General features: G+C 47.7%; 1 protein-coding gene across 5 annotated transcripts in view; it reads right to left on the bottom strand.

The window, feature by feature from the left end:
* VTI1A (vesicle transport through interaction with t-SNAREs 1A) overlaps window positions 1-22,663 on the bottom strand; it is a 1,940,034-nt gene that overhangs the window by 1,821,199 nt on the left and 96,172 nt on the right. For all 5 annotated transcript variants that reach the window (XM_069611796.1, XM_069611795.1, XM_069611794.1 and 2 more), the window contains exon 2: window positions 19,717-19,775. In XM_069611796.1, coding sequence (XP_069467897.1) covers window positions 19,717-19,775 — 59 coding nt within the window. The remainder of the gene's footprint in view (window positions 1-19,716; window positions 19,776-22,663) is intronic.

Genomic DNA, 22,663 nt, shown 5'->3' with positions numbered 1-22,663 from the left:
CATAAATCCTATGGACTCCAACTTCCATAACGCCTCAAGTACAGAGACGAGGAAGGAGGAGTTAATATGGATTGAAGACAAACACCAAGCTGAACGTGCAGACTAGTGGTTGCAATGAAGTCGGAGTGTGCAGGACATTCAAAAATGGCATGTTCATTCAAACAGGAGTCAGAGAAGCGAGGAGCAGAATAAGAGAAGTAGGAAGCAGGAACCAAGGGAGAAGGTGGCCACATGGCAACAGACCGTTCTGGAAAAGGGAGGTGCTACAAACTGTCACTCGCAAGCATTACTTACCGGCGTGGTGCAAGGCGAACGGAGACACAGGCACTGTGGGAGAACCACTGGGAAACCAGCAGCAGCAGTAAAGCTACCGGGATTGCAGGCGTGCTGAGAAGGAGCAGTCTTACCAATGGTCGAACGCAGAGCTGGTAGGTCTGCAGAGCGGAAAACGGCATCCTGGAAAATAATTTCTATCTGCAGCAATGTGCCATGAGCCGGGGACACCGGTGAGTCTGCCCAGAGATGTTGGGGACCCCAGGGCGTACAGACAGGCATGTGAGCAATTAAGAACTTATTTTGAATACCAACCAAGTACAATACAAAGACAGAATTTGAACAAATCCTCATGCATGAGAGGTGAATATGGGGAAATATTAGTGACTAAGTTGAAAGAGAGCTCGAACAAGTCTCCATATATGAGACGTCAATGTGGGGAAAGGTGGCACAAGTAGTGCCTCAAGTCAATGAAGTATAGACCGTGAAGGAATACAACTGTGCTATACTGAGAGACAGTGAGAACATTAAAAGAAGTCCTGGTGAAAGAAGCACATCAGGCAGTGAAGATTCCTGGCAGGGGAGTGCACCAGGCCATCCATTTGAAACAGAAGAACACCACATTTTGAAATGATACCTGGCAGGAGAGCATACCAGGAGATCCAATTAACCTTCTAAAGGCTTCCTGGCAAGGGGGTATACCAGGAGGTAATTCTTAAGGTGTTTAAAAGAGACACTCTACCCATCCTTAAGGAACTATTGTTTGGAAAAGACTTTCGCCATCACAACTGAGATAATCCAGGGGAAGGGAACCACCCTCTGGATCCATGGATCCAACGATTATTTTTGTTGGATTTATTTACTTGTTTTATTTTTGAACACACCTGAATGGGAGACATGCTTCTTACACCCTTAGTTGTTCATTTCTAGTGGGAGGGTCAGATCTAGGGATGTAACGGTATTACGGTATACCGTTAAAGATACCGTGAACCACTTAATTGAACAATAATAACCGTCACATTGTTTATACCGGTATACCGTTCATACCGTTAAGTGTGCTTTTCAATCTGATTTGGAAAGGCTGCAGTAAGCAAGTTCTGCGCAGTCTTGGTCTTGCACTGTTGGATGTGCCGTCTGCCAAGTAGTTTCAGTTTGAGCAGTTTTTAATGCCATTCCATAAACCACACGTGCCTGACACAAAATCAACATGTTAGCAATAGGAAGAATAAATACAGTGCCAAGAAGGAAAGGGGTTTACTTTTTTTTATTTACATTTTTTTTAAAGCGCTCACACAGCCCCAGGGCATCGAGGCGCTGTTAAAGAAATTGGTTTTGTTTATGTCTTCGTTGCGTATTTATAACATGCTTAAACACCCAGAGGTTTCTAAGCGCGGACCCAGGGATCGAACCTGTGTTTCTTCGTGTCGTCTTGCTTCCAAGGCACGCATGTTGCCGCTGAGCTATCCTCCCGGGACTTTGGGTTGGAGGCTTTGGGGTTTATATATTTATAATGGATAATGTTTTCTAAACATATGACAATGGTGGATTTCCCTGGTTCTATCATTGAATTTACATAGAATAAGTCACACTGCGAAATTGAATCTTCTCTGTGGGTATTCCCTGCTGCCATACCAAAGGGTAACATGTCCGTGATTACTGAACACCTTTTGGCCCAGAAGTAAACTAAAGGCTGTAACGTAAAGAGAGAGTGCCTGTCTGTGTATGTGCACAAGCGTATACTACCATCAGACTCCATTGATCTCTGGCATGCAGATTATCAATTTGGCAACATGTTCATCTTCACCAGTAGCCAGTGGGGGAGCTAAAAGCCAAAAATGACCACTTAAGAAAAGCTATTCAGTTTGCTTTGCCAGTCGCAGCAGGGCTCCACCTCCCCCTCCTCTCCACACGTGCGTTTGGTGCAAGCAAGGGGTGGCATTTCAGTGGAAAGTATGTTGAAAAGCCCAATTCTGGCCCTGGGTGCATGGTTTTGTTTGTGATGATAAATCTGACAATTTATGACCTTTTAGAAAATATTTGTCAAGATTAGTTAACTCCACCTGCTATACCGCGATAACATGATATACCGTCATTTGGCAAGAAGGTTATTGTACCGGCAAAACTAATACCGTGACACCCCTAGTCAGATCCATATATGTTTTGGACAAAAGGACAGTGTAAATAACTTTGACGAGACACAGACTAATCCTTAGTTTCCTGGGTAGGGAAAATCTTTAGGACAGGGACAGAAAGGCCTTTATCCAAGGCTTTTATTTCAATAGGGAAGTTGAAGGGAATAGTTTCTTACCTGTAACTCCATTTCCCCAGCATTGGTATCTTTCATGGATTCACATGCTTAAAATATTCCCCATCGTCAGACTGGGAACCCTCCGTACACTTATAAAGCCGTTTCCCATAGGAAAAACTTCCGACACTTCGGTGTCCTAGCTACATCGTTTTATGGCCGCTTACGCATGCCCCAATAGGACGTAGCGGTATAAATGCCCCGCCTCCACAGCTCCCTTCAGATTTTAACCCCTCCAAAGTAGAATGGGGGTAAAACACACTTATGTACATACATTGCATTCCGGGGAGGCCGGCGGGCGCATGTGAATCCATGAAAGATACCAATGCTGGAGAAATGGAGTTACAGGTAAGAAACTATTCCCTTCTCCAGCATTGGTATCTTTCATGGATTCACATGCTTAGAATAGATTGTATATCAGTAATCCTGAAAAAAGGCAGTGTGAATGCAATCCCACACCTTCCTAAGTGTGTGTGTGTGTATATATATATATATATGGGATACATTACTCACCGTAATCGTATTTCTGATGCTTGTATCTGCTTAGATTCACATGCTGTGCATAGGCCGACATCTAGTGTAAGCTGCGGATTATTACAGTTTGTTTTTCGAAACTCGAAAATGGGCGTCGACACAGGCGTGCCAGTAATACTATCCCTAGTGTGACGTCCACTGTACCCAAGATCCCTCACGCGTCTAGGATCCTCAGATTGTATTTTTTCTGACATGAGGAAGCATGAGGAGTAGCGTGAGTACAGATAATCCAAGAAGATAGAAAGGTAAGACTACAAGCAATCATGCGCCTTTTCTCGGAGGGGAGGAAGGGTGGGTCGCATGTGAATCTAAGCAGATACAAGCATCAGAAATACGATTACGGTGAGTAATGTATCCCTTCTGAGGCTTGTGGAATCTGCTTAGATCACATGCTGTGCATAGATTAGCGAGCAGTACCAGAAGAAGGAGGTGGGATGTGAGAAGGGTCATGAGCAAACAGGTGTCTTAGAACCGCTTGTCCCACTTGTGTATCTGTCTTGGAATGAGTGTCAATGCAGTAATGCTGAGTAAAAGTGTGAATAGAGCTCCAAGTAGCTGCTTTGCAAATGGTGTCAAGGGGAACATTTGCAATGAAAGCCAGAGTGGCCCCAATGCCTCTAGTAGAATGGGCTCTTGGCGTAAAAGGCAGAGTTTTTTCAGAAAGAGAGTAACACAGCTGTATACAGTTGATAATCCACTTCGAGATCGCGCCTTTAGAGACGCGATCCCCCTCTCTGCCTGTAGCTACGGAGACAAACAGTTGATCTGTTTTCCTTAGCGGTCTGGTTTTATTTACATAGTACAGGACCGCCCTACGCACATCAAGGGTGTGTAGTTTCACCTCAGCTGAGCTTTGCGGGTTCTGGAAGAAAGCCGGAAGCTCGATGGACTGGTTTACATGGAACTTAGATATAAATTTAGGTGAGAACCTAGGATGTGTGCGTAAAACCAGTTTGTCTTTGTGGATAGTAGAGAAAGGATCCTGCACTGACAGAGCCTGAATTTCACTGACCCTTCTTAAAGAGGTAATGGCTACTGAGAAGGCCGTTTTATAAGTCAGGTGTTTGAGACTACTTTTATGCATGGGTTCGAAAGGGGGGCCCATGAGCTTAGCTAGCACCACATTGAGGTCCCTTCCTGGCGGTGGGTTGGAAATAGGAGGGTGAAGTCTCTTTACTCCTTCCATGAAGGCTTTAACTACTGGTACTTTCCACCACGATACTTTGTTATGGGATGTGGTGTAAGCCGAGAGGGCTGCCAGGTGTACCTTCAGAGAGTTAAAAACCAAGCCTGTGTCTAGCAGGTGGAGCATGTATGTTACAACGTTGGAAGGAGTGCAATCAACTGGGTTGATTTGTTTATTCTGGCACCAAATAACAAATCTCTTCCACTTGTCAAAGTAACAGTGCCTTGTGTTTGGTTTCCTGGATTCTTTTAGGATGTCCATACACCTCTGTGGTAATTTGAGATGCCCAAACTCTATGACCTCAGGAGCCATGCTGCCAGGTTCATCGAGTTGGGTTCCTGGTGCACTGTTTGACCTTGCTGCTGGGACAGTAGGTTGTACCAGGCTGGGAGTTTGATGGGTTCGCACACCGCCAACCTGCGTAGGTGTGGAAACCATGGTTGTCTCGCCCACATGGGAGTCATCGATTCCTTGTTCATCTTGTACACCACCTTCCTGATGAGAGAGAGGAGTTGGTGGAAAAGCGTACGCAAACATCCCTGACCAGTTCATCCACAGGGCGTTCCCTTGGGAGTCTGGCTGGGGGAACCTGGATGCAAATCTTGGGCATTGTTTGTTTTCGCTTGTGGCGAATAGGTCTATAGTGGGGAAACCCCACTGAGAGAAGAGATCTTCTACGATATCTCTGTGAAGGACCCATTCGTGTTCTTCTGGGAGGGAGTCTCTGCTTAGGGCATCCGCTAGGGAATTGAGCTCCCCTGGAACATGTTGTGATGACAGGAAGATGTTCCGTCTGAGTGCCCATATCCAGATTTTCTGGGCAAGCTTGGACAGATTTGGCGAACGAGTCCCTCCTTGTTTGTTCAGATAGAACATGGCTGTCGTGCTGTCCGTCTGGATCTGCACCGACAAGTTTAGCAGATGGGGCTCGAACGCCCGAAGCGCTCGGAACACTGCCAGAAGCTCTAGCAGGTTGATGTGGTTCTTGGCTACTGAGTGAGACCAGAGACCCTGAGCTGTGTGGTGGAGATGGTGAGCTCCCCACCCAGTCAGGCATGCATCTGTAGTCACCACTGCCTGTACTTCGGGATCGTAAAAAGGGTTTTCCCCTTGCGAGATTCTCTCTTGTCCACCAGTGTAAGCTCTGTACGAGTGTTGGCGAAACGACCACTAGATCGTCCCACTGACCACTTGCCTGAGACCACTGTTTCGCCAACCATTCCTGCATGGGACGCATGTGCAGACGCGCGTGGGGGACCAGGTAAATGCATGACGCCATCATGCCCAGTAACCGCATTGCTTTGCGTACCGTTATTTGTTGACCTAACTGATAATGTGGGATTTGCAGTAGTATATTCCGAATTCTCTCTTCCGAAGGGAAGGTCAACCCTTTCTGAGTATCTAGGATTGCTCCTAGGAACTGTTTTGAGGTGCTTGGCACCAGACTTGACTTCTTCTCGTTGATAGAGAAGCCTAATTTGTGGAGGAGGTCGATAGTCCTCTGAATGTTTGACCTGCAAATTCCTGGGGTTTCCCCCGTTATGAGCCAGTCGTCCAGATAAGGGTACACTGGGATTGCCTCCCTGCGTAGGTGTGCAGCTGCCACCGCCAGTACCTTGGTGAATACCCTTGGTGCTGAAGCTATCCCGAAGGGCAGTACCTTGAATTGGTAGTGGCGGCTGTCCACCTTGAAGCGCAAGTATTTTCTGTGCGCTGGGAGCATGGAAATATGAAAATAAGCATCTTTCATATCCACGGTTGCCATGTAATCCCTTTTTTAGGAGGGGGATTACCTCTTGTAGCGTGGTCATACGGAATTTTTGGGGCTTGACATACTTGTTGGCAGGCCGTAAGTCCAATACTGGGCGCATTGTCAAATCTTTCTTTGGCACAAGGAATTAAGTTGAATAGATACCCTTGTTTACCTGGTGTCCTGGGACGAGTTCTATCGCGTCCTTTTCTAGCAGAATGGCGATCTCCTCGAGAAGGATCTTCTGATGTTCTAAGGAGTGTATTCTTTGTCGTGGAGGGTGGTTCCGGGGACGCTGCAGTAATTCTATACAATATCCTGTGGACACTGTTGACAGCACCCATCTGTCTGAGGTGATCCCTTCCCAAGCCTGGGTGAAGTTGGAAATGCGTCCCCCTACTGGGGTTGCGTGAGAAGGGACCCTGAACTGAGCGTCACTGCTTTGGTGGAGGCGTGCCACCTCCCTTGTTGGGGCTGCCTCTGCCTCTTCCACGACCTCTCTTGTTACCCCTGCCGTAACTCTGGGTAGACTGCTGGTTGTTGTTCCATTGTGTACCCTGTCCTTGGGCATAGTTGCCTCTTTGTGAATTTTGGCCGCGTGGGCGACGAAAATTACTGTTCCCCCTCTGGTTAGGGGGTTTGTTGGTAAGCTGGCCAAGGGATTTGAGAGTCTTGAATTCGTCCTTGGCATTTTTAAGTGCGTCTTCGACCGCTTTCCCAAACAATAGATCGGGTTCCACCGGCTTGTCTATTAATGAAGCCTGGGTTTCTGTTTTGAACCCCGACTGCCGTAACCACGCATGTCTCTTGATAACAGTACCTTCTGCTATCAATCTTCCTGCGTTGTCCGCGGCGTCGAAAGTTGCTTTTAATATGCAACCAGACACTGCTCTCCCTTCTGCCGAGATCCGAGCCAAGTGGCTTGCCAACAGGGTGGTGGAGTTTGCAATCCTTGCTTGGTAGGCGGACGTTGAGGCTACCTTCCTGCCAAACCCGTACAGTTTTTTGCTCTCCTTGTCGGGAGGAGCTTCTGACGACGATAAGGGTGTCCCAGCCCTCTTCCGAGTGTTGGTAACCACTAGGGAGTCTGGTTTAAGATGTCCTCTTATATAAAGAGGGTCAGACTGGGCTGCCCGAAAAAGTTTTTCAACTCTGGGGTTGACGGCTCTGGTGAGGTTAGGATTCACCAGGGATGGATCTATTCTACGTTGGATGGATTTAAGGATAGGGATTCACCAGGGATGGATCTATTCTACGTTGGATGGATTTAAGGATAGGGATGGTCTGAGCGACCGGCCTCCTCTCTCCCACCAACTCTTCTGCGAAGTCCCTTTCCTCCTGTGCACCGTGGGTGTCGATGTGAAAGTGTTCTGCTGCGCGAGCGAGAACTTCATTAAGGAGGGGCTGGTTATCAACTGGCGAGTCGGTAACTGGGGCTTCGCTCTCTACCGGGGAATCTACTCTGTAATTTTCCTGCTCGTCTTCTATCTCCTCCAGGTCCTCATCATCCGCATAGTATTCAGTCCCGGTTTGTTCCTCCATAATTTCAAACTCCTGGTCCCTTTCAGGGAAAGGCTGTCCTTGGTATCTAAGGTGTGGAGTAGAGTATGGAGTAGAATAATGCTGCACCTCTAAGGGTTCAGGTCTTTCGAACCGGGCCTTTTTACTTAGGGGGATAGGATCAGAGGAGCCTGAGGGTGTGGCCCCTTGAGGGTCATACGAAAGGAAATGTTCTGGGTTTTTGTCATAAAAATCAGCTAAGGAAGACATCCTTGACATGACCCTGTCTATGTCTTCACTGGACCATTCTTTGGAACAGGGTATGACTTTAGTAGGCAACTTAGAGGATTTAACAAGGGTACCCTTGCTGGATGTTGATGTCCCAGTAGATTTGTGTTTGTCTGTCTGCTTAGGAGTGGAAGGCTGTGCTTTCCGCTGTTTCCCCCCCCTCCCCGTGCGTGGAAAAATGTTTTCCCTGCCCCTTGGAGGCCCCCGAGACTTTAGACGCCTGGCGTCGAGGGTCGGGAGAGGTATCTGTGTGTTTCGAGCGTGGGGCCTCGCTGGTGTTAACTGCGGCCTCGGTCTCCTGGAGCGCGGCCTGGGGGTGGAAGTCGTCTTCGTCTTCCGACGATCGAACTTCCGTTAATCTAGGGAGCGAGGCACTCTTGGCAAGAGTGGATGATTGCCTTGCGTCATGAGGCGATCTCGATCGAGAGCGCCCAGAGGACACCGAGTCGGACCGTTCTATCTGTGCCTCTTTCCGAGAAGTCGACGTCGTCGAGGTTCGGTTGGACTTCGTGTGCTTTGTGTGTGTAGGGTGTGTAGCGCTTGCGTCGCCGGGGGTCTTCCCCATAGCCGCCCTGCCGGACAACCTTCCGAGGTCGGGGACCTGCGCTCGGCAGTCTTTCGACGCCGTAATGCCCTCGCCGTCCGAAAGTACGGCGTCGCTGCCATCGCTGAAGGTGCCCTCCGTTGCCATGGCCGCCTGCCTGGCGTGGTGGGCCCAACACTTTGTCGAACGGTCCTTAAGTGTCTTAGGCTTAAACCTACTACACGCTCTGCAGTTCGCTTCGGGGTGGTCCCTCGGCAAGCAGAGATTGCACGTGGCGTGCCTGTCGACCCAAGGGTATTTGCGGTTGCACTTGGGGCAGAATTGGAAAGGGGTACCCTCCATACGCACCTTGAGGCAGCGGGCTGGTAAGTGTAGGAAATATATAAGGTGTACCTATATACCAAGAGTGAAGAGTATGTACCACCCCCCACTCTCCCTACTTGCAGGGCCGAGGCCAGCGGCCTACTAGGCCCGGGCCGAGGCCAGCGGCCTTCCGAGGCCCAGATCAGTCGTGCAGCAGCCGACGGTCAATGTCTTCTCCAGCCGTCGTCGAGTGTCGAGGGTCGACGTTGGGGTGGGGAAGGATGTCAATAAATAATTTTAACTTCAATAATTAGCAAAAGTATGGCTAAGGCCAGGGGACTCCGCAAGATGCTTCCGACCAGTATGGCGAAAAAAACAATCTGAGGATCCTAGACGCGTGAGGGATCTTGGGTACAGTGGACATCACACTAGGGATAGTATTACTGGCACGCCTGTGTCGACGCCCATTTTCGAGTTTCGAAAAACAAACTGTAATACTCTGCAGCTTCCACTAGATGTCGGCCTATGCACAGCATGTGATCTAAGCAGATTCCACAAGCCTCAGAAATATATATATATGTCCAAACTTACCTTATTGAAACAGATGGTGCAAGACTGCCCTTCCCATCTGTACATCGTCCGCATGCTGCCGTTCGAGGCAGTAATGGCGGGTAAACCTGTGAGGCACCGACCTAGCCGCCGCCTGGCAAATGTCCGTCAGCAGAATTCCTGCCCACAACGCCGTCGAAGACAAAGTTGATCTTGTGGAATGAGCTCTTGGACGCCCTTGTAGCGGTTTTCCCGATTTGGAATGACAAAAAGCAATTGTCGACGAGACCCATCGAGCCAGTCCTTGTTTTGAAATTGCCTTTCCCCTCGTCGACCGACCATATGCAATGAAGAGTTGCTGCGTAGATCTGAGTTGCTGAGTCCGATGAAGATAATATTTTAGAGCTCTCTTCACGTCCAAAGTATGGAGGGCTTTCTCCGCAGCCGATGAGGGGGTCGCGAAAAAGGTAGGCAGGACAATTGATGAGTGTTTATGATAAGCAGTAGGAACCTTTGGGATGAAACGAGGATTAGTTGACAGCACCACTTTGTCCTTAAAAAACCTTAGGTACGGCAGATCTACGACCAATGCTTGTAATTCTGAGAGCCGCCTAGCTGACGTAATAGCTATTAGAAAAGCCAACTTACATGATAAGAACTTCATCGACGAGGTAGCCATCGGTTTAAATGGGGCTTTCATTAACCCTGCTAGCACCACGTTAAGACTCCACGTTGGTGGAAAGCGCTTAATCGGCGGGAATGTACGGAACAGACCCCTCATGAAGTGTTACCAGCCTGTCCCTAAACAAGGGAGACGACCGCCTCTTCCTCGTGAACCTAGAGATGGCCGCTAGGTGTACCTTTATTGATGAAAGACAATCCGCTCTTCGCCAAGTGTAGCAGATATGGGAGAAGTTGCTCTGGAGTTACCCTGAGGGGTTGCACTCCCGGCTGACTTTGACACCACCCACAGAACCTTCTCCACTTACACACATACGACCTGTTGGTGGAAGGGGCCCGTGCCGCCTGCAGGATTCTCCGACAATCCGACGAAATGCTCAGGGCACCAAATTACGAAAAAACAGGAGCCAAGCTGTGAGATTGAGACTGTCCGGATTGTGATGCCACACTGTCCCTTTGTCCCGGGACAGGAGGTTCGGGACCTTCAGAAATGTTATCGGTTGCTCTATTGACAGTTGAAGCCAAATGGAGAACCACGGCTTCCTCGGCCAATACGGGGCCACTAGGATGACTCGACACCTGTACCTGCGTATCCACTGCAGGGTTCTCCGTATAAGAGGGAACGGGGGAAGGCGTAGAGAAACTGGTCTGTCCACGGGAAGGAGAATGCTTCCCCCAGAGAACCCTCCTGTGGCCACCTACTGGCGTACACCTCGCACTTCTTGTTCACCTCCGTTGCGAAGAGATCCAGCGGAGGTTGCCCCCACTGAATGCTGTCTATCTCCCATTCGTGTATTTGGTCCATGTTCCTGCTGAGGGAGTCCGCTAGCTCGTTCCTTACTCCAGGGAGATGGTGAGCTACGATGGTTATATCTTGCTTCAGAGCCCAATGCCACACCTGAGCCTCGATGGAAAGGGTTCTGGACTGCGTGCCCCCTTGCTTCCTTAAGTAAAACATTGCTGTCATGTTGTCTATTAATATTCTCACTACTGACCCTTTGATGTGTGGTAGGAAAGGCTTCAAGGCCCAGCGCACTTCCCTCAGCTCCAGAACGTTGATGTGCAGGAGTGACTCCCTCCGAGACCATCGACCTTGCGTTTGGAGAGTGCCCATGCGTGCTCCCCAACCCGTCAGGGACGCGTCCGTCACTATGGTCAGCCGAAACTCCGGCTCCTGTAGGGGTACCCCTCTGGATAGGTTCTGAAAGCTCTGCCACCATTGAAGAGCCCGCAGGAGCTTGTCGCCTGTCAGCTTGTCCGACCAGAGCCCTTGGGCCTGCGTCCACCGGTCCGCCAGGAACTCTTGAACTGGCCTCATGAACAGGCGGCAGTTGCTCACTAGAGGAATGCAAGACGCCATAGCACCCAGAATCGACACATCTTCTCACTGATACTCTGGTATTGATCCTCCACCGACTTACTAACCGATTGAGTTTGGTGATTCTGTCGACGGATGGCCTCACTAACCCTGACTGGGTCTTGAACTGTGCGCCCAGGAACACTAAGATTCTCGACGGCGTCAACGAAGATTTCTCGAAGTTTACCGCAAACCCCAACCGCCGTAAAAGTTGCATGGTGGCCTGCAAACTTGTTCGAGTTGACATAGGGGAGGACCCCCTCACCAACCTGTCGTCGAGATACGGGTACATGTGATGGCCTTGCCTTCTCAACCAGGCTGTCACTGGAGCCAAACATTTTGTGAACGTTCTGGGAGAGGATTTTAGCCCAAAAGGAAGCACTGAACTGGTAGGGAGTCCATCCTACCACAAACCTTAGGAACTCTGTCGTCGACGCATTAGTATGTGGAAGTACGCGTCCTGCAGGTCCAGAGACGCCAGAAAATCCCCTTCTTGAACGGACCAGATCACTTCCTGGAGCGTGAGTATCTTTAATTTTAGGCTTTTCAACGTCTTGTTGAGATCACGCAGGTCTAGAATGGGACGCCATTTTCCGTTTGGCTTTTTCACCACAAAGTATCGGGAATAAACCCCTTGACCCCTCTGCGATGCCGGAATCAATTCTATAGCTCCTTTTTGTAGCATAAGTGCTACTTCCTGCAGCAAGACGCTCAGATGGGGTTGAGCTAAAAACGCTGGTGGAACATGCGGAGGGTTGCTTTTGAATTGCAGGGAATGTCCATACCTTACTGTGTCCAACACCCACTGATCCGTTATTTGCTCCCATTCGTCAACGCAGTGCGATACCCTGCCTCCAAGAACGTTCCGATGCCCGTCATTGCTGGTCTTTGGTCTGCTCATCTCTCGTCGACGAGTAGCCTGTTCTCTTCCTGGAGGTCTGGTAGTCCTGGCGTCGTTTTGCTGCCTGAGAAGCCTGTCTGTACCCCTGCGAGGAGTACGCCGGCCTATTGAAAGATCTGTCTCTCGACGCCGAGAATAGGGAGTTCCCCGATGCTCCCCTAAAGGGACAAAAAGACTGAAAATTCCGTCCACTCTGGAGGGCACCCAAGGCACACGCCGTGTCAGAGTCCTCCTTCATGCCCTTCAGGGCCTCATCCACTTTTTCGCCGAACAGAATGTCTACCTCAAAAGGCATATCCACCACCTTGTATTGCACCTCTGGTCTAAAGTTGGTGCATTTAAGCCACGCTTGCCTTCGTAGAACCACCCCGTGGTTGACTTGTTTAAACCCCGATTCCGTGAGGTCCACAGCGATGTTTATAGCATGATTTGCGGCCTACTCACCTTCCCGGACGAGTAACATCGCTGCCTTCCTATGTTCTTCCGGAAGATGCTCCAGCATAGGTGCCAGCCGGTGTCACATTTCTCCATCATATCTGGCTACTATAGACCGAGAGTTGGCCGCCTTCACTGTAGTTGCTCCCACCGACAACACCTTCTTGCCAAAGGCATCTTGTCTTCTGGCCTCGTTTTCCGGGGGGAGGGGGGCTACATGCATTTGTGCTGGGCCCTTGCTTTTCTCCCCGCCGCTGACACTGAGTCAGGGGTTGGTTGGGAGGACAGATATTTGGGGGTGGATTCTGGGGCCTTAAATTTCTTCTCCAGCCAACCTTTTATTGCGGGTTCCGAGAACGGGTGACACATCGTCTGTAAACCCTCCCGCCACACATGATCCAGGATGGGTACTGAGAACACCGACCTCCTCCTCTTTCCCATGTGGTCGAAAAGAAAACAGTCCTTTTTCTCTTCCTCCTGGGCCAATCCGAATTCTGTACACGCTTTGCTCATCATGGCGTGAAATGACCCAATGTTGTCCGGGGGAGACTGCTGAGCTGGGCTCCTTGGGGCTTCTAATTCAGCCTCTGACTCCCAGGTTGGATCCCTGGAGGGGGATAATGAAACATCCGACAGGGTCCTTCTGTCCGAGTCCGAATCTAGCAGTTCTCCCTCCTCCTGGCGTGCACCTGCGAGGTCCTCACTTGCTGGTACTGTCGTCAGCACTGTAGGAGCTGGCCGATGGGACGTGCCCAGTTCCTCGATGGTCGATTTGGCCGGAGTTGCCACTTAAGGTAGTCTCTTGTCCAATGTTTTCAATAGGGTCTGCAACGTGGATAGAACCTCCAGCGATAAGATAGACTGTGGATTAAGAAGAGGGTAGACACCAGAATGCTGGTTCCCCTGGAGAGAGGCTTGCCAATTCCTCGTAACCCGAGTTCTGCAGGGCCAGCTACTCTCTCACACACTCATCTCCCGAGGACACCGACAACGCCGCCTCTTACTGCAGCAAGGCCTCCGGTAAAACCGGGTCGAATACTTCTGGTCGAGGCTAAAGCTGGGCCCATCATCGTCATCGTCATCACCACCTGCGGCCCAAGAATAGACGAGACCAACTGTGTCAATGGTAGACACGGGGTCGACGACTGCCCTGCCGTCGATGACGGTGGCAGTCGCGTTGGTCCCCGAGTCTTTCCCGCCTTTTCTGAACTTGACCTGCATTTCTCCAATTCTCGACTCGAGGCAGATCTATGGTGATCAACCGAGGAGGATTTCGACCTTTCCTTTCTCTCCTCCTTCGACGAAGAGGAGGACGAGGTTTTCTTCGACGAAGACTCCTTTGCGGAATGGCTTCCTGACGACCCTTTCTCCGCGGGCCGTGGTTTCTTCACCGGGGGTTCCGCCGATTTCGAGCGACCCGGGGCCCCTGAGGATTTTGATGCTGAGACCACGCTGCGCGTGGAGCCTACCTCCGAAGGCGGGTATGCCCCCGCTCTATCGCTCAACCATGCCACTAACCGCCGACTTCGGTCTTTAAGAGTCTTTTGGGAGAAGCCTTTACATATGTCGCCCTTGTCTGCCAAATAGCGAGGGTGTAGACAATATATTCAATCCATATGTCCGTCCCCCTCATACACTTTCTTCAACCCGCACGTAGCGCACGGGCGGAACAGAGCTTTTCCAGACATCAGGACAAAGCTCAACGAAACAACCTTGACAAAATAGTAGACGACGTGAGGTGATCCCACTACTTTGGAGACGGTTGAAATCTGAAGGTACCCGCGGGGGTGGGGCATTTATACCGCTACGTCCTATTGGGGCATGCATAAGCGGCCCTAAAACGATGTAGATAGGACACAGAAGTGTCGGAAGTTTTTCCTATGGGAAACGGCTTTATAAGTGTACCGAGGGTTCCCAGGTTCCCAGTCTGACGACGGGGAATATTCTAAGCATGTGAATCCATGAAAGATCCAATGCTGGAGAATGTTGAACACATTACAACTTTGTGCCTGCTTCTCATTTCTGACCCTGCACACTAAGTAGTAAACAAGGAGAGGCTTACAAAATGTTAATTCATGCCATCAATGCCAAAGAAACATGAGCAACAAACTATTTGCACAGGACAACAAGGTTTTCATTCTCGCTATACAAAGACAACAAAAACTCAGTCTTATCCAGTGTTTTGAAGTAGGCACAAAATATCAATTGCAGAGCTAGTTCTATCAAAAGGCCCCTTGTAGAATTCTGCATTGCCTACATTTAATGCCTGGACTGGATCAGATTGCATGGGGACTTTGTCAGGGAACGGTAAACTTGCTAACTGGAAAGAATTCATTACTGCACCTGAAGACACCCTTTTGGTACCCAATTCACTAGGAACAAATGGCAAAAATTACAGTACTGCATAAACTAGAAACATTCCTTTTCCAAGTCCATCAGACAAAAGCCAGTATAACTAAACTTGCAGAGCTGCACTTGACCAAGTTTTCCAATGTACAGACTGGATGGTAAAAGGGACGTCCTAAAAGTGCTTTCATACCTGCAATGAAGACTGTCAAATACAAGCCTATGATCTGAAAAAAAAGGACCAATCACAGCCAACAATTCAACCTCCCATTGGACACAGATGGAACGTGTAGTAAAACAAATAGCTTGCGTAATCTGTGCTATAGATTAGATTGAGAAGATGTGTGTGAGAAGAACAGATGCAGTAAACCATGTAAATGCATAGCAAACAAGCTACCTTGCACATACATGTTTGAGTGCGGAGGAAACAAAATCATGCGATAATGACTCTCACATTGATCCAGAATTAGCATACTCTGATGGTGAAGGTTATTTCAGCAAAGAGGATGTTGGTCACAATTAGTAACAAACTAAAAGACGCTATATAATTGTTCTCAAGTATAGTCATTTCAACCGTACAATCCTAGTATACAATCAGATTTCACAAGTTAAAATATGGTTGCAATTGCTGAACGTCAAATTGATAGGTTTGGTTTAATTTCTTGCAGAACATTCAGTTAAAAGTGCAAATGAGTGACAGGATCAAACACCTGACCCCGATAAGAGGGGATGGGAGCCCCTCTGAAGGTGGGGGAGAATACTTACCACTGTTTGCAAGAGCCCGTCCTGACCCAGTGGCGGGTTGAGGTAGTTGGGAGGTTGAGTCTGTTCCTTTCAACTCTGAGTGGCTGCAACTGTCGTGCCACTTTTTGATCACCCCCACACCCACCATGCCCTGTTCTGGCCAGTGCTCCTTGTCATCTCTTTTTCAGGACTCCAAAGTCCAGAAATAGTTACGGCTGAGGAGGAAACGAGCAGCACAATAGCGATAAGCCGGGGGTGAGCAGCAGCGGAGAGATACACGCTGCAGACCAGCAACAACAAAGATCCAAAACACGCTCATAACTGTGGGATCGATTAGGTTTCTCATGGGCCGCCATTGCTCAACTCTAGCAGACCTGTGTTTGAGTAGCGGGGCGGAGCTGCAGGCATTTTGCAGCCTTCAACCTGTATGGCATGACCCCCGGAAAAGAACAAGCTAGGAACTGGCTTGGGAACAGTGGGGGGACAGAACCAATGGGAGAGAGAGAGAAGGAGCATAAAAGGGGAAACAGGGCTGTGTGTTGTTCAGGTGAGGTCCAAGAGACAAAGTAGATTAAGGGCGGTGCAGCAGTGCCTGGCAACACATTTTAAAGAGCGTAAGGGGAAGCATTGGCTGGTGAGAAAGTGTGGTATATGGGTTATTGTGTGTATCTATGGTGAATGAAGAGAGTGACTGAGATTAAGTGTGATAGTATGGGTGTATTTGAGAGTGGGTGAACACAGTGAAGGAAAGTGAAAAGGATCACAGAGAGAGGGAAGGATGGAGTATAGCCTGGGAGTAGTGTGTAGATGGAAAAGTGAAGGGGGGGAGAGAGAAGTGGCGAGGAGACCGAGGAGACTGAAGAGTAGTGCAGAGGAGAGTGCAGAGTAGTAAAGAGTGAGGGAGAATAGCAGCAGTAGACAGAATATCAGATGGGCAGAGAAAACAGAAAGGGATAGTGAATGGGATAAGAAGGAAGGGAAATGAAGGATAGATCAGGGCAAGGAGCAGAAGGGCATTAGAGGTAAAAACTAATTAAGACAGGGGTGATTGAAATGCACCACTGCTTGAGAGCTTTGCTTTTTTTGTGGGACCCCGGGTTAAGATCAACTGAAGAATTCCCAGAGGACGCCAGATGGGTCCTCACTTGTAGCTAGACAGATCCTACATAACAGGTTGATGATCTCTAGTGACCACCTTGGGATTTAAGAAAAATTAGGCGAGGATAGAAAAGGGAATATTATGGACACCATTAACTTCAGACTGTTAGGAACACATGTTTAGGCATCACAATCTTCCAAATGAGACCATAGAAATTAAAATCTGTCCATAATGCCGACATTGAAGATTTTATGAACTGTTATATACACACAAATCTTGATGACATAAACCCAACAAGGCATGCACCATAGTGACATTAAGGAAATTATCTTTTGTACCCGGTTATGGAAAAGTGACACCTTTTCGTCATTAAAAACTGCCAAAAACGTACAACTTCTAGACTACCCTACTATGAGAGCAACAGTCAAATATTCTTCTCCATGCAATAGTTGGGGTCGGATAGAGTGAAGTAATAAAGAGCACAGTGCAAATTTAAGTATCTCATCAACTTGTTCCATGTATACATAAACACTAGGTTAGACCTCATGCAAATAACATACATTTGCAGAAATGGCAGCAGCCATTGCAGCATAGGAAAGGGTGTACACAAAAGCACTCACTTCCATAGCACTCAAAATTGACCAGAGACCATCTGCGCATCTTGAAGCCATTCTTCTTACACGAAGGATCTGGTTTCAACAGGGTGTCCCAACTTCAAAACAATCGCATTATTTGTATTTATTTGCCAGAGGTCAAATTCGATCAGAAATGGCTTACAATAATATACTTACAGGTGGAGGCATTTCATGGAAGGGTACCTTTACAATAGCACAAAGAGGAGAATATGTGGTGAGCAAGCTTACAAGGGTGTAAAAAAGGTGAGACATGTACCAGGGACAAAACAAACAAAGAATGCATGGAAGAAAACATGTGTTTGAGGTGGTCAAAGAGGCAACATAATCAAGGGAGGATCCTATTCTAGTAATGAGAGCCAGCCAACAAAAGGTTTACACAGCAAATCAAAAGAAAACTACATGTCCCAGAAACCACCACGAGAAACGAAACAAAGGAGGGGGCAGAGACAGAATTAAAAAGGGAAAACGGCATAGGTACAACCCAATCATACAGCATGGAAATAGGTGTACCAAAGATTGGCACTGGTATAATGCAATCAGCCCGCATGTAGATCGGTGGCCCCAGAGACATACAGGGTGGGGTCAAACAGTGCATGAAACTGGGTGGACTGAGGAAAGAAAACGCCCTGCAGGTGTGGGGAATGGGAGGGAAAACTGGCTGGAGACTGAAGGGAGAGGAGGAGCAGAGAGGGGCTTAAATGCAGCAACAGAGAGCTCACCAGGTGTTTCTGATTACAGCTGCAAGCCGAGCCGGAGACCAGAGAGGAATGGAAAGGTGATTGTGACTGGGCGTAATAGAAGGCTCACTGAGAGGCACAGGGGAGATCCCTATCAGAGGCGGTCTCGCTGAGGAGAAGCGCCAGCCGTCAACCATTAAAGGACTGTGCCTTCCATGTGGATTTTTGTCTTTTTTTGTTTTCTTAACCCAGTGAACAGAGGGTGAGTCAGTCCTTGGAGAAAAAGAATTAAGTTGACTTTATTTTCCCTTCTAAAGATGTGAGAAGCCAAGTGGAGCTTCTTTTGAACTCTGGGCTGCATTAACCCTTTCACGGAAACCAAACCTCATGAAAACTAATACTGTTTGATGTGCACAAGGAGAGCTGTTTAAGTTAACACCGCAATAAATCTTAAAATTGCTAAACCTACATCCGATTACAGCCTACTATTTTACAATGTGATTTACCAAAGATATGGATTATGTTCTCTAGCATCCCCCGGATCTTAGAACCAGGCTAAGATTCTTTAAAGACCAACTCCTCCCTGATCCATAGCGTCTCTCTTGAATATGATCCAGTTTTCCCCCCTGACATGAAGAGGAATTCCAGGAGGTGTACTCCTTGAACCTAGAGTTTCCCAAAACGGACTAGGTGATGTGTCCTGGGAATGTAACTTTCTGAATTATAGCTGGCTTTGAAGACCTGGGGCTGTTATGCCAATATCCATGTGACAATGACTATGGGTTACTTTGTCATACTACACACACACTAAGCCTGAAAGGGAGTGTCTTAGTAGCAACCGTTGCTCATTATGTTGGATCTATCAAGCATTTGCAGTTTGTGGAAAGTGTTGGCACTGAGAAGGGCAAGTCTCATAAGATATTGCATTTCGCACCTGGTAGATACAGTAAATAATAATCAACTTACTTAAAACTATCCCTACAGCAATAAAGTTAAGAAGAATAGTGATACCAAGACTCACTACTCCATCCTTCCAGTAACTTCATTAACAAACCATTATTCAATTAATAGAGGACACAAGTAGTTTGTGCAGCACAGAAGCATTTCTTCACAAATATCTACCAGGAATGACATAAAATGAATGTGGGTGCAATTCCTTCCTTAACACAATCTTTGAAAGCTACTCTTATACTCAGGCAGAAATACACAGCTGGAAAAGCAAAGGATGTGGCCATTGAGGGCAAAGAGGGAACAAACAGGCTGCAGCAACCCACCACAGTAGACCTCAGGCCTGCTGCTTCAACCTGTAGGTTTCACAGTATGAGTGTGGGCCTGGATATTTTTTCTATCTGAATGGTACAGCCTCTTCCCTAAAACCACTTCTCAAAACTCTCAAGCGCAACACCATTGCTTGCCCAAAACAGAAACAAGGAGCCATGCAGCCAAAGTATTTAAAACAGTGAATCTGTCCGCCACAAAGCCCAAAAGACAAAAGTCAGAGGTTTGCAGGAGAGGCAACCTAGGGAGAATATGTAACTGGGTGAGGGGGTTCCTCAGATACGGATAAAACATTAACTTGTTTCAACAGTATAAAACACATGCTACCTACCAGTTCTTTTGCTTCTTCCAGCTGTTTTTCCACATGTGCAACCATCTGCTTCTTCTCATCTGCAAAGTGACAAAAGCATAATGAACTACCTTGGCAGTTAAATCAAATTTACTGTAGCTAGAGGCTGCACAGACAACCAACCCACCCATACAGAAAGCAGGGAATGATGGAACATACTGTTATCAACTCCCCCATTCCTTCACTCCCTTCACCTCACCTCAGCTTGTTCAATTGATTTCTAACCTGCCTTAAGTGCTCGGACTGGATACCCTCTTCTCAGTCCCTAATTAATTTTCCTGGATCCATTCCGGGTTTTGTTTCTGTTCCTCAGGGGCATCAAGGAAAATATATTTTTCACTAACTGCCGAGTGTTCCACAGACCGCGGACACCGCTTCTTTCTGTCTTATCTGTGTCCCACCCATGTGGACAATGCACCCTCAGGTTTTCCTGCAGGAAATATGCAAGGAAAATGTCCCGCCCAATCCAACCTCAATCGATGCCTTTGTCGGTGTTGCACTACTATAAAAATAAATTCCCCGCCTTCACCCTTAAAATTATGTTTTTTTTTCGTAAGGTTGTGCCAGGGTCAGCCATTTCTGCGGTGGGTCTTGCAATAGGAGGAAAGTAATTGGTTAGAGGAGAATGGGAGGGAGGGAGAGCTGCAGAAACCACGCCAACATGGAACTCAAAGACCTGCCACTTCAAATTACTGCTCCCAGTGGACCTCACCCTGTACATCACCCTTATACAAATAACAAGTGTAAACAGGCATGGTACCAAGAAAGACACAGGCTCAAACACATTTGTTTGAAAAACATTTACCAAGGTTCCTGGGGTGCTGGAATGCCTGACTGGCTCTAACTCTAAAAGGACGGTTCCCTTAAATGATGTTTCTAATGGCCGTTGTCGTCTAATAGTCCCAAATAAAAGCCAGCCTGTGTCTAAACCTATGCTTGCCCTCACGCCAATGCTTCAGATGGGATTTTTATGTCAGAGTATTTTACTCCCTACTTTCCGAATTAGAAAGTAAATACATTATCAAGAGTCTAAAAAGGAGTTTCCCTTTAAGAGAATAAAACATTTTTATCAGCAATCCCATGCGTGCATGAAGTTAAAACTATAGAAAATCGAAACAAAAAGAATAGTATAGCAACATTTATCTCCCTTCAAATAGTTTATTACACTTATGGAAATGTTCTCAAACAAACACAATAAGCTGTGAGCGCGTGCTACACAGCTCTTTAAGATACTTGGGCACCAGAACTCTTATAACAATTACTACAAATGGGAACCAGTATATGGCCAAGAGATGGCGATTTTCACAGAATATAACTTGCTTGCATGGTTTGAAATAAAACTGCAATCAAAGCAGAAGCACATACCGACCTGTCTGAATGCCTGTTTCGGTTGTCCTCTTTCCCATTGTCTATTGGTCTGCCACTCGTCCATCACATCTTTTCTTTGTAGTTGTCTCTTGCTTCCATGTTGTCTTACGCTCTAACTACTGTCTCCCCCTCCCCAGGTTTGCTTTTAAGTCATCTTTTCGTGGCTCTCTCTTTTGCGTCATGCTACTCTCCTATAACAACTGTCCGTCACCTGCCACACTTTACGTTGCTCTCACTCTTACCATCTAATGTTGGTCTGTAGCTCTCGCTTCTCATTTCCTTTGTAGGTCCATTAGTGGTCTCATTAGATTGGTTGCTCGCTGCCCTACACAATCTTCAGTGAAAGTTCTATATGTATGAAATTGACAGTTCCTTTCTATCCATGAAAATGTCCACAGTTAAACACCACATGGTATAAGGACGGGTCATTCATGCTCCTCAATGTATACAGACTGATTACTCAACATCAGTGTTTGATTTTAGGGTTCATCTCAAGGCACTGGGATATTTTTTCTTTCATTTGATGGCATGTGCAAAGGATGTATTTTCATATCAGTACAATAAGGCAAACTAGTTTTATGAATACTGTACATTGTTTAAGACATTTTTAATGTTGTGCAACAATACATCCTAACGTTTTTCATACCTTACTTTCCATGCAAGTCCTTTCAAATTACATAGCTTTATAGTAATGTATACTTGGTTTGTCAGTTCTATGGAATGGCTACAAACTTACTGGACTTCTCAGGTTTAAGAAACGCTAGCAGGGGCACCCTCTGGCTAAAACCTCACCCTTTTATGGACCCTGCATTGGCGTCTTACCTTTGGGAAGCAAAGCTGCGCAGCCTTTTCCACAGCATGAAACAGAGAGGAACAAGAAAGAGCCATGGAAGGCAAAGACCAAAGAAGGGCAATTAAAACAAAAAATGATCAAGAAAGAATACTGGCGTAAGGTGAGAAAATAAAATCTGATCAAACACATCTCACAAATGTGCCCTTCCCAGGTTGAGTGCAGACGATGGACTATGTTCTTTTTGCATGACGGACTAGGAAACCTATTTTATGCAGTAGCTCCTGGGTGCAATATTTATGCCACACGAGCAAGAAATGCGGAGGCAAAGTCGCCCACCATGGGCCCAGGTGTAAGACTGCAGCAAGAGCAACCGGAAAAGTCTGGCTCCATGACGCAGAGGAAGGGAACCTCGGAGCGCCGAGGCCAGAGAAGGACCTGCAGCCAATAGCCCCCCATGAAGAGAACAAGATAGCGTCGAGAGCTGGCAACGCAGAGCCTGGGGGATGCGCAAAGGAGGAGGCTCTATGATGGACAGGTGCCCAGTCTTCTCTAAGAGCCACGCTCAAGAGAAGCAAGTATGCAGTGGCTCCAGGGAAAAGGGAGGAGGGGTGAGAGAAAGCGAGAAGCTCCAGAGTGGAAAGTCTCCAGAGTAGGGATTAACACGAGAACCCCAAAGTCGGGTGAGAGAAAGACTGACACGTCTCGAGGAAGCACATAGAGTGTCGGGGGAACTTGAAAAGCTGCAGTCCTTTTGCTACAGCCTGGAAT

The sequence above is a fragment of the Ambystoma mexicanum genome, chromosome 8, assembly GCF_040938575.1.
Source record: "Ambystoma mexicanum isolate Mex_15411 chromosome 8, UKY_AmexF1_1, whole genome shotgun sequence".
NCBI classification, from domain to species: Eukaryota; Metazoa; Chordata; class Amphibia; order Caudata; family Ambystomatidae; genus Ambystoma; species Ambystoma mexicanum.
This window is presented reverse-complemented; position numbering and strand designations above follow the sequence as displayed.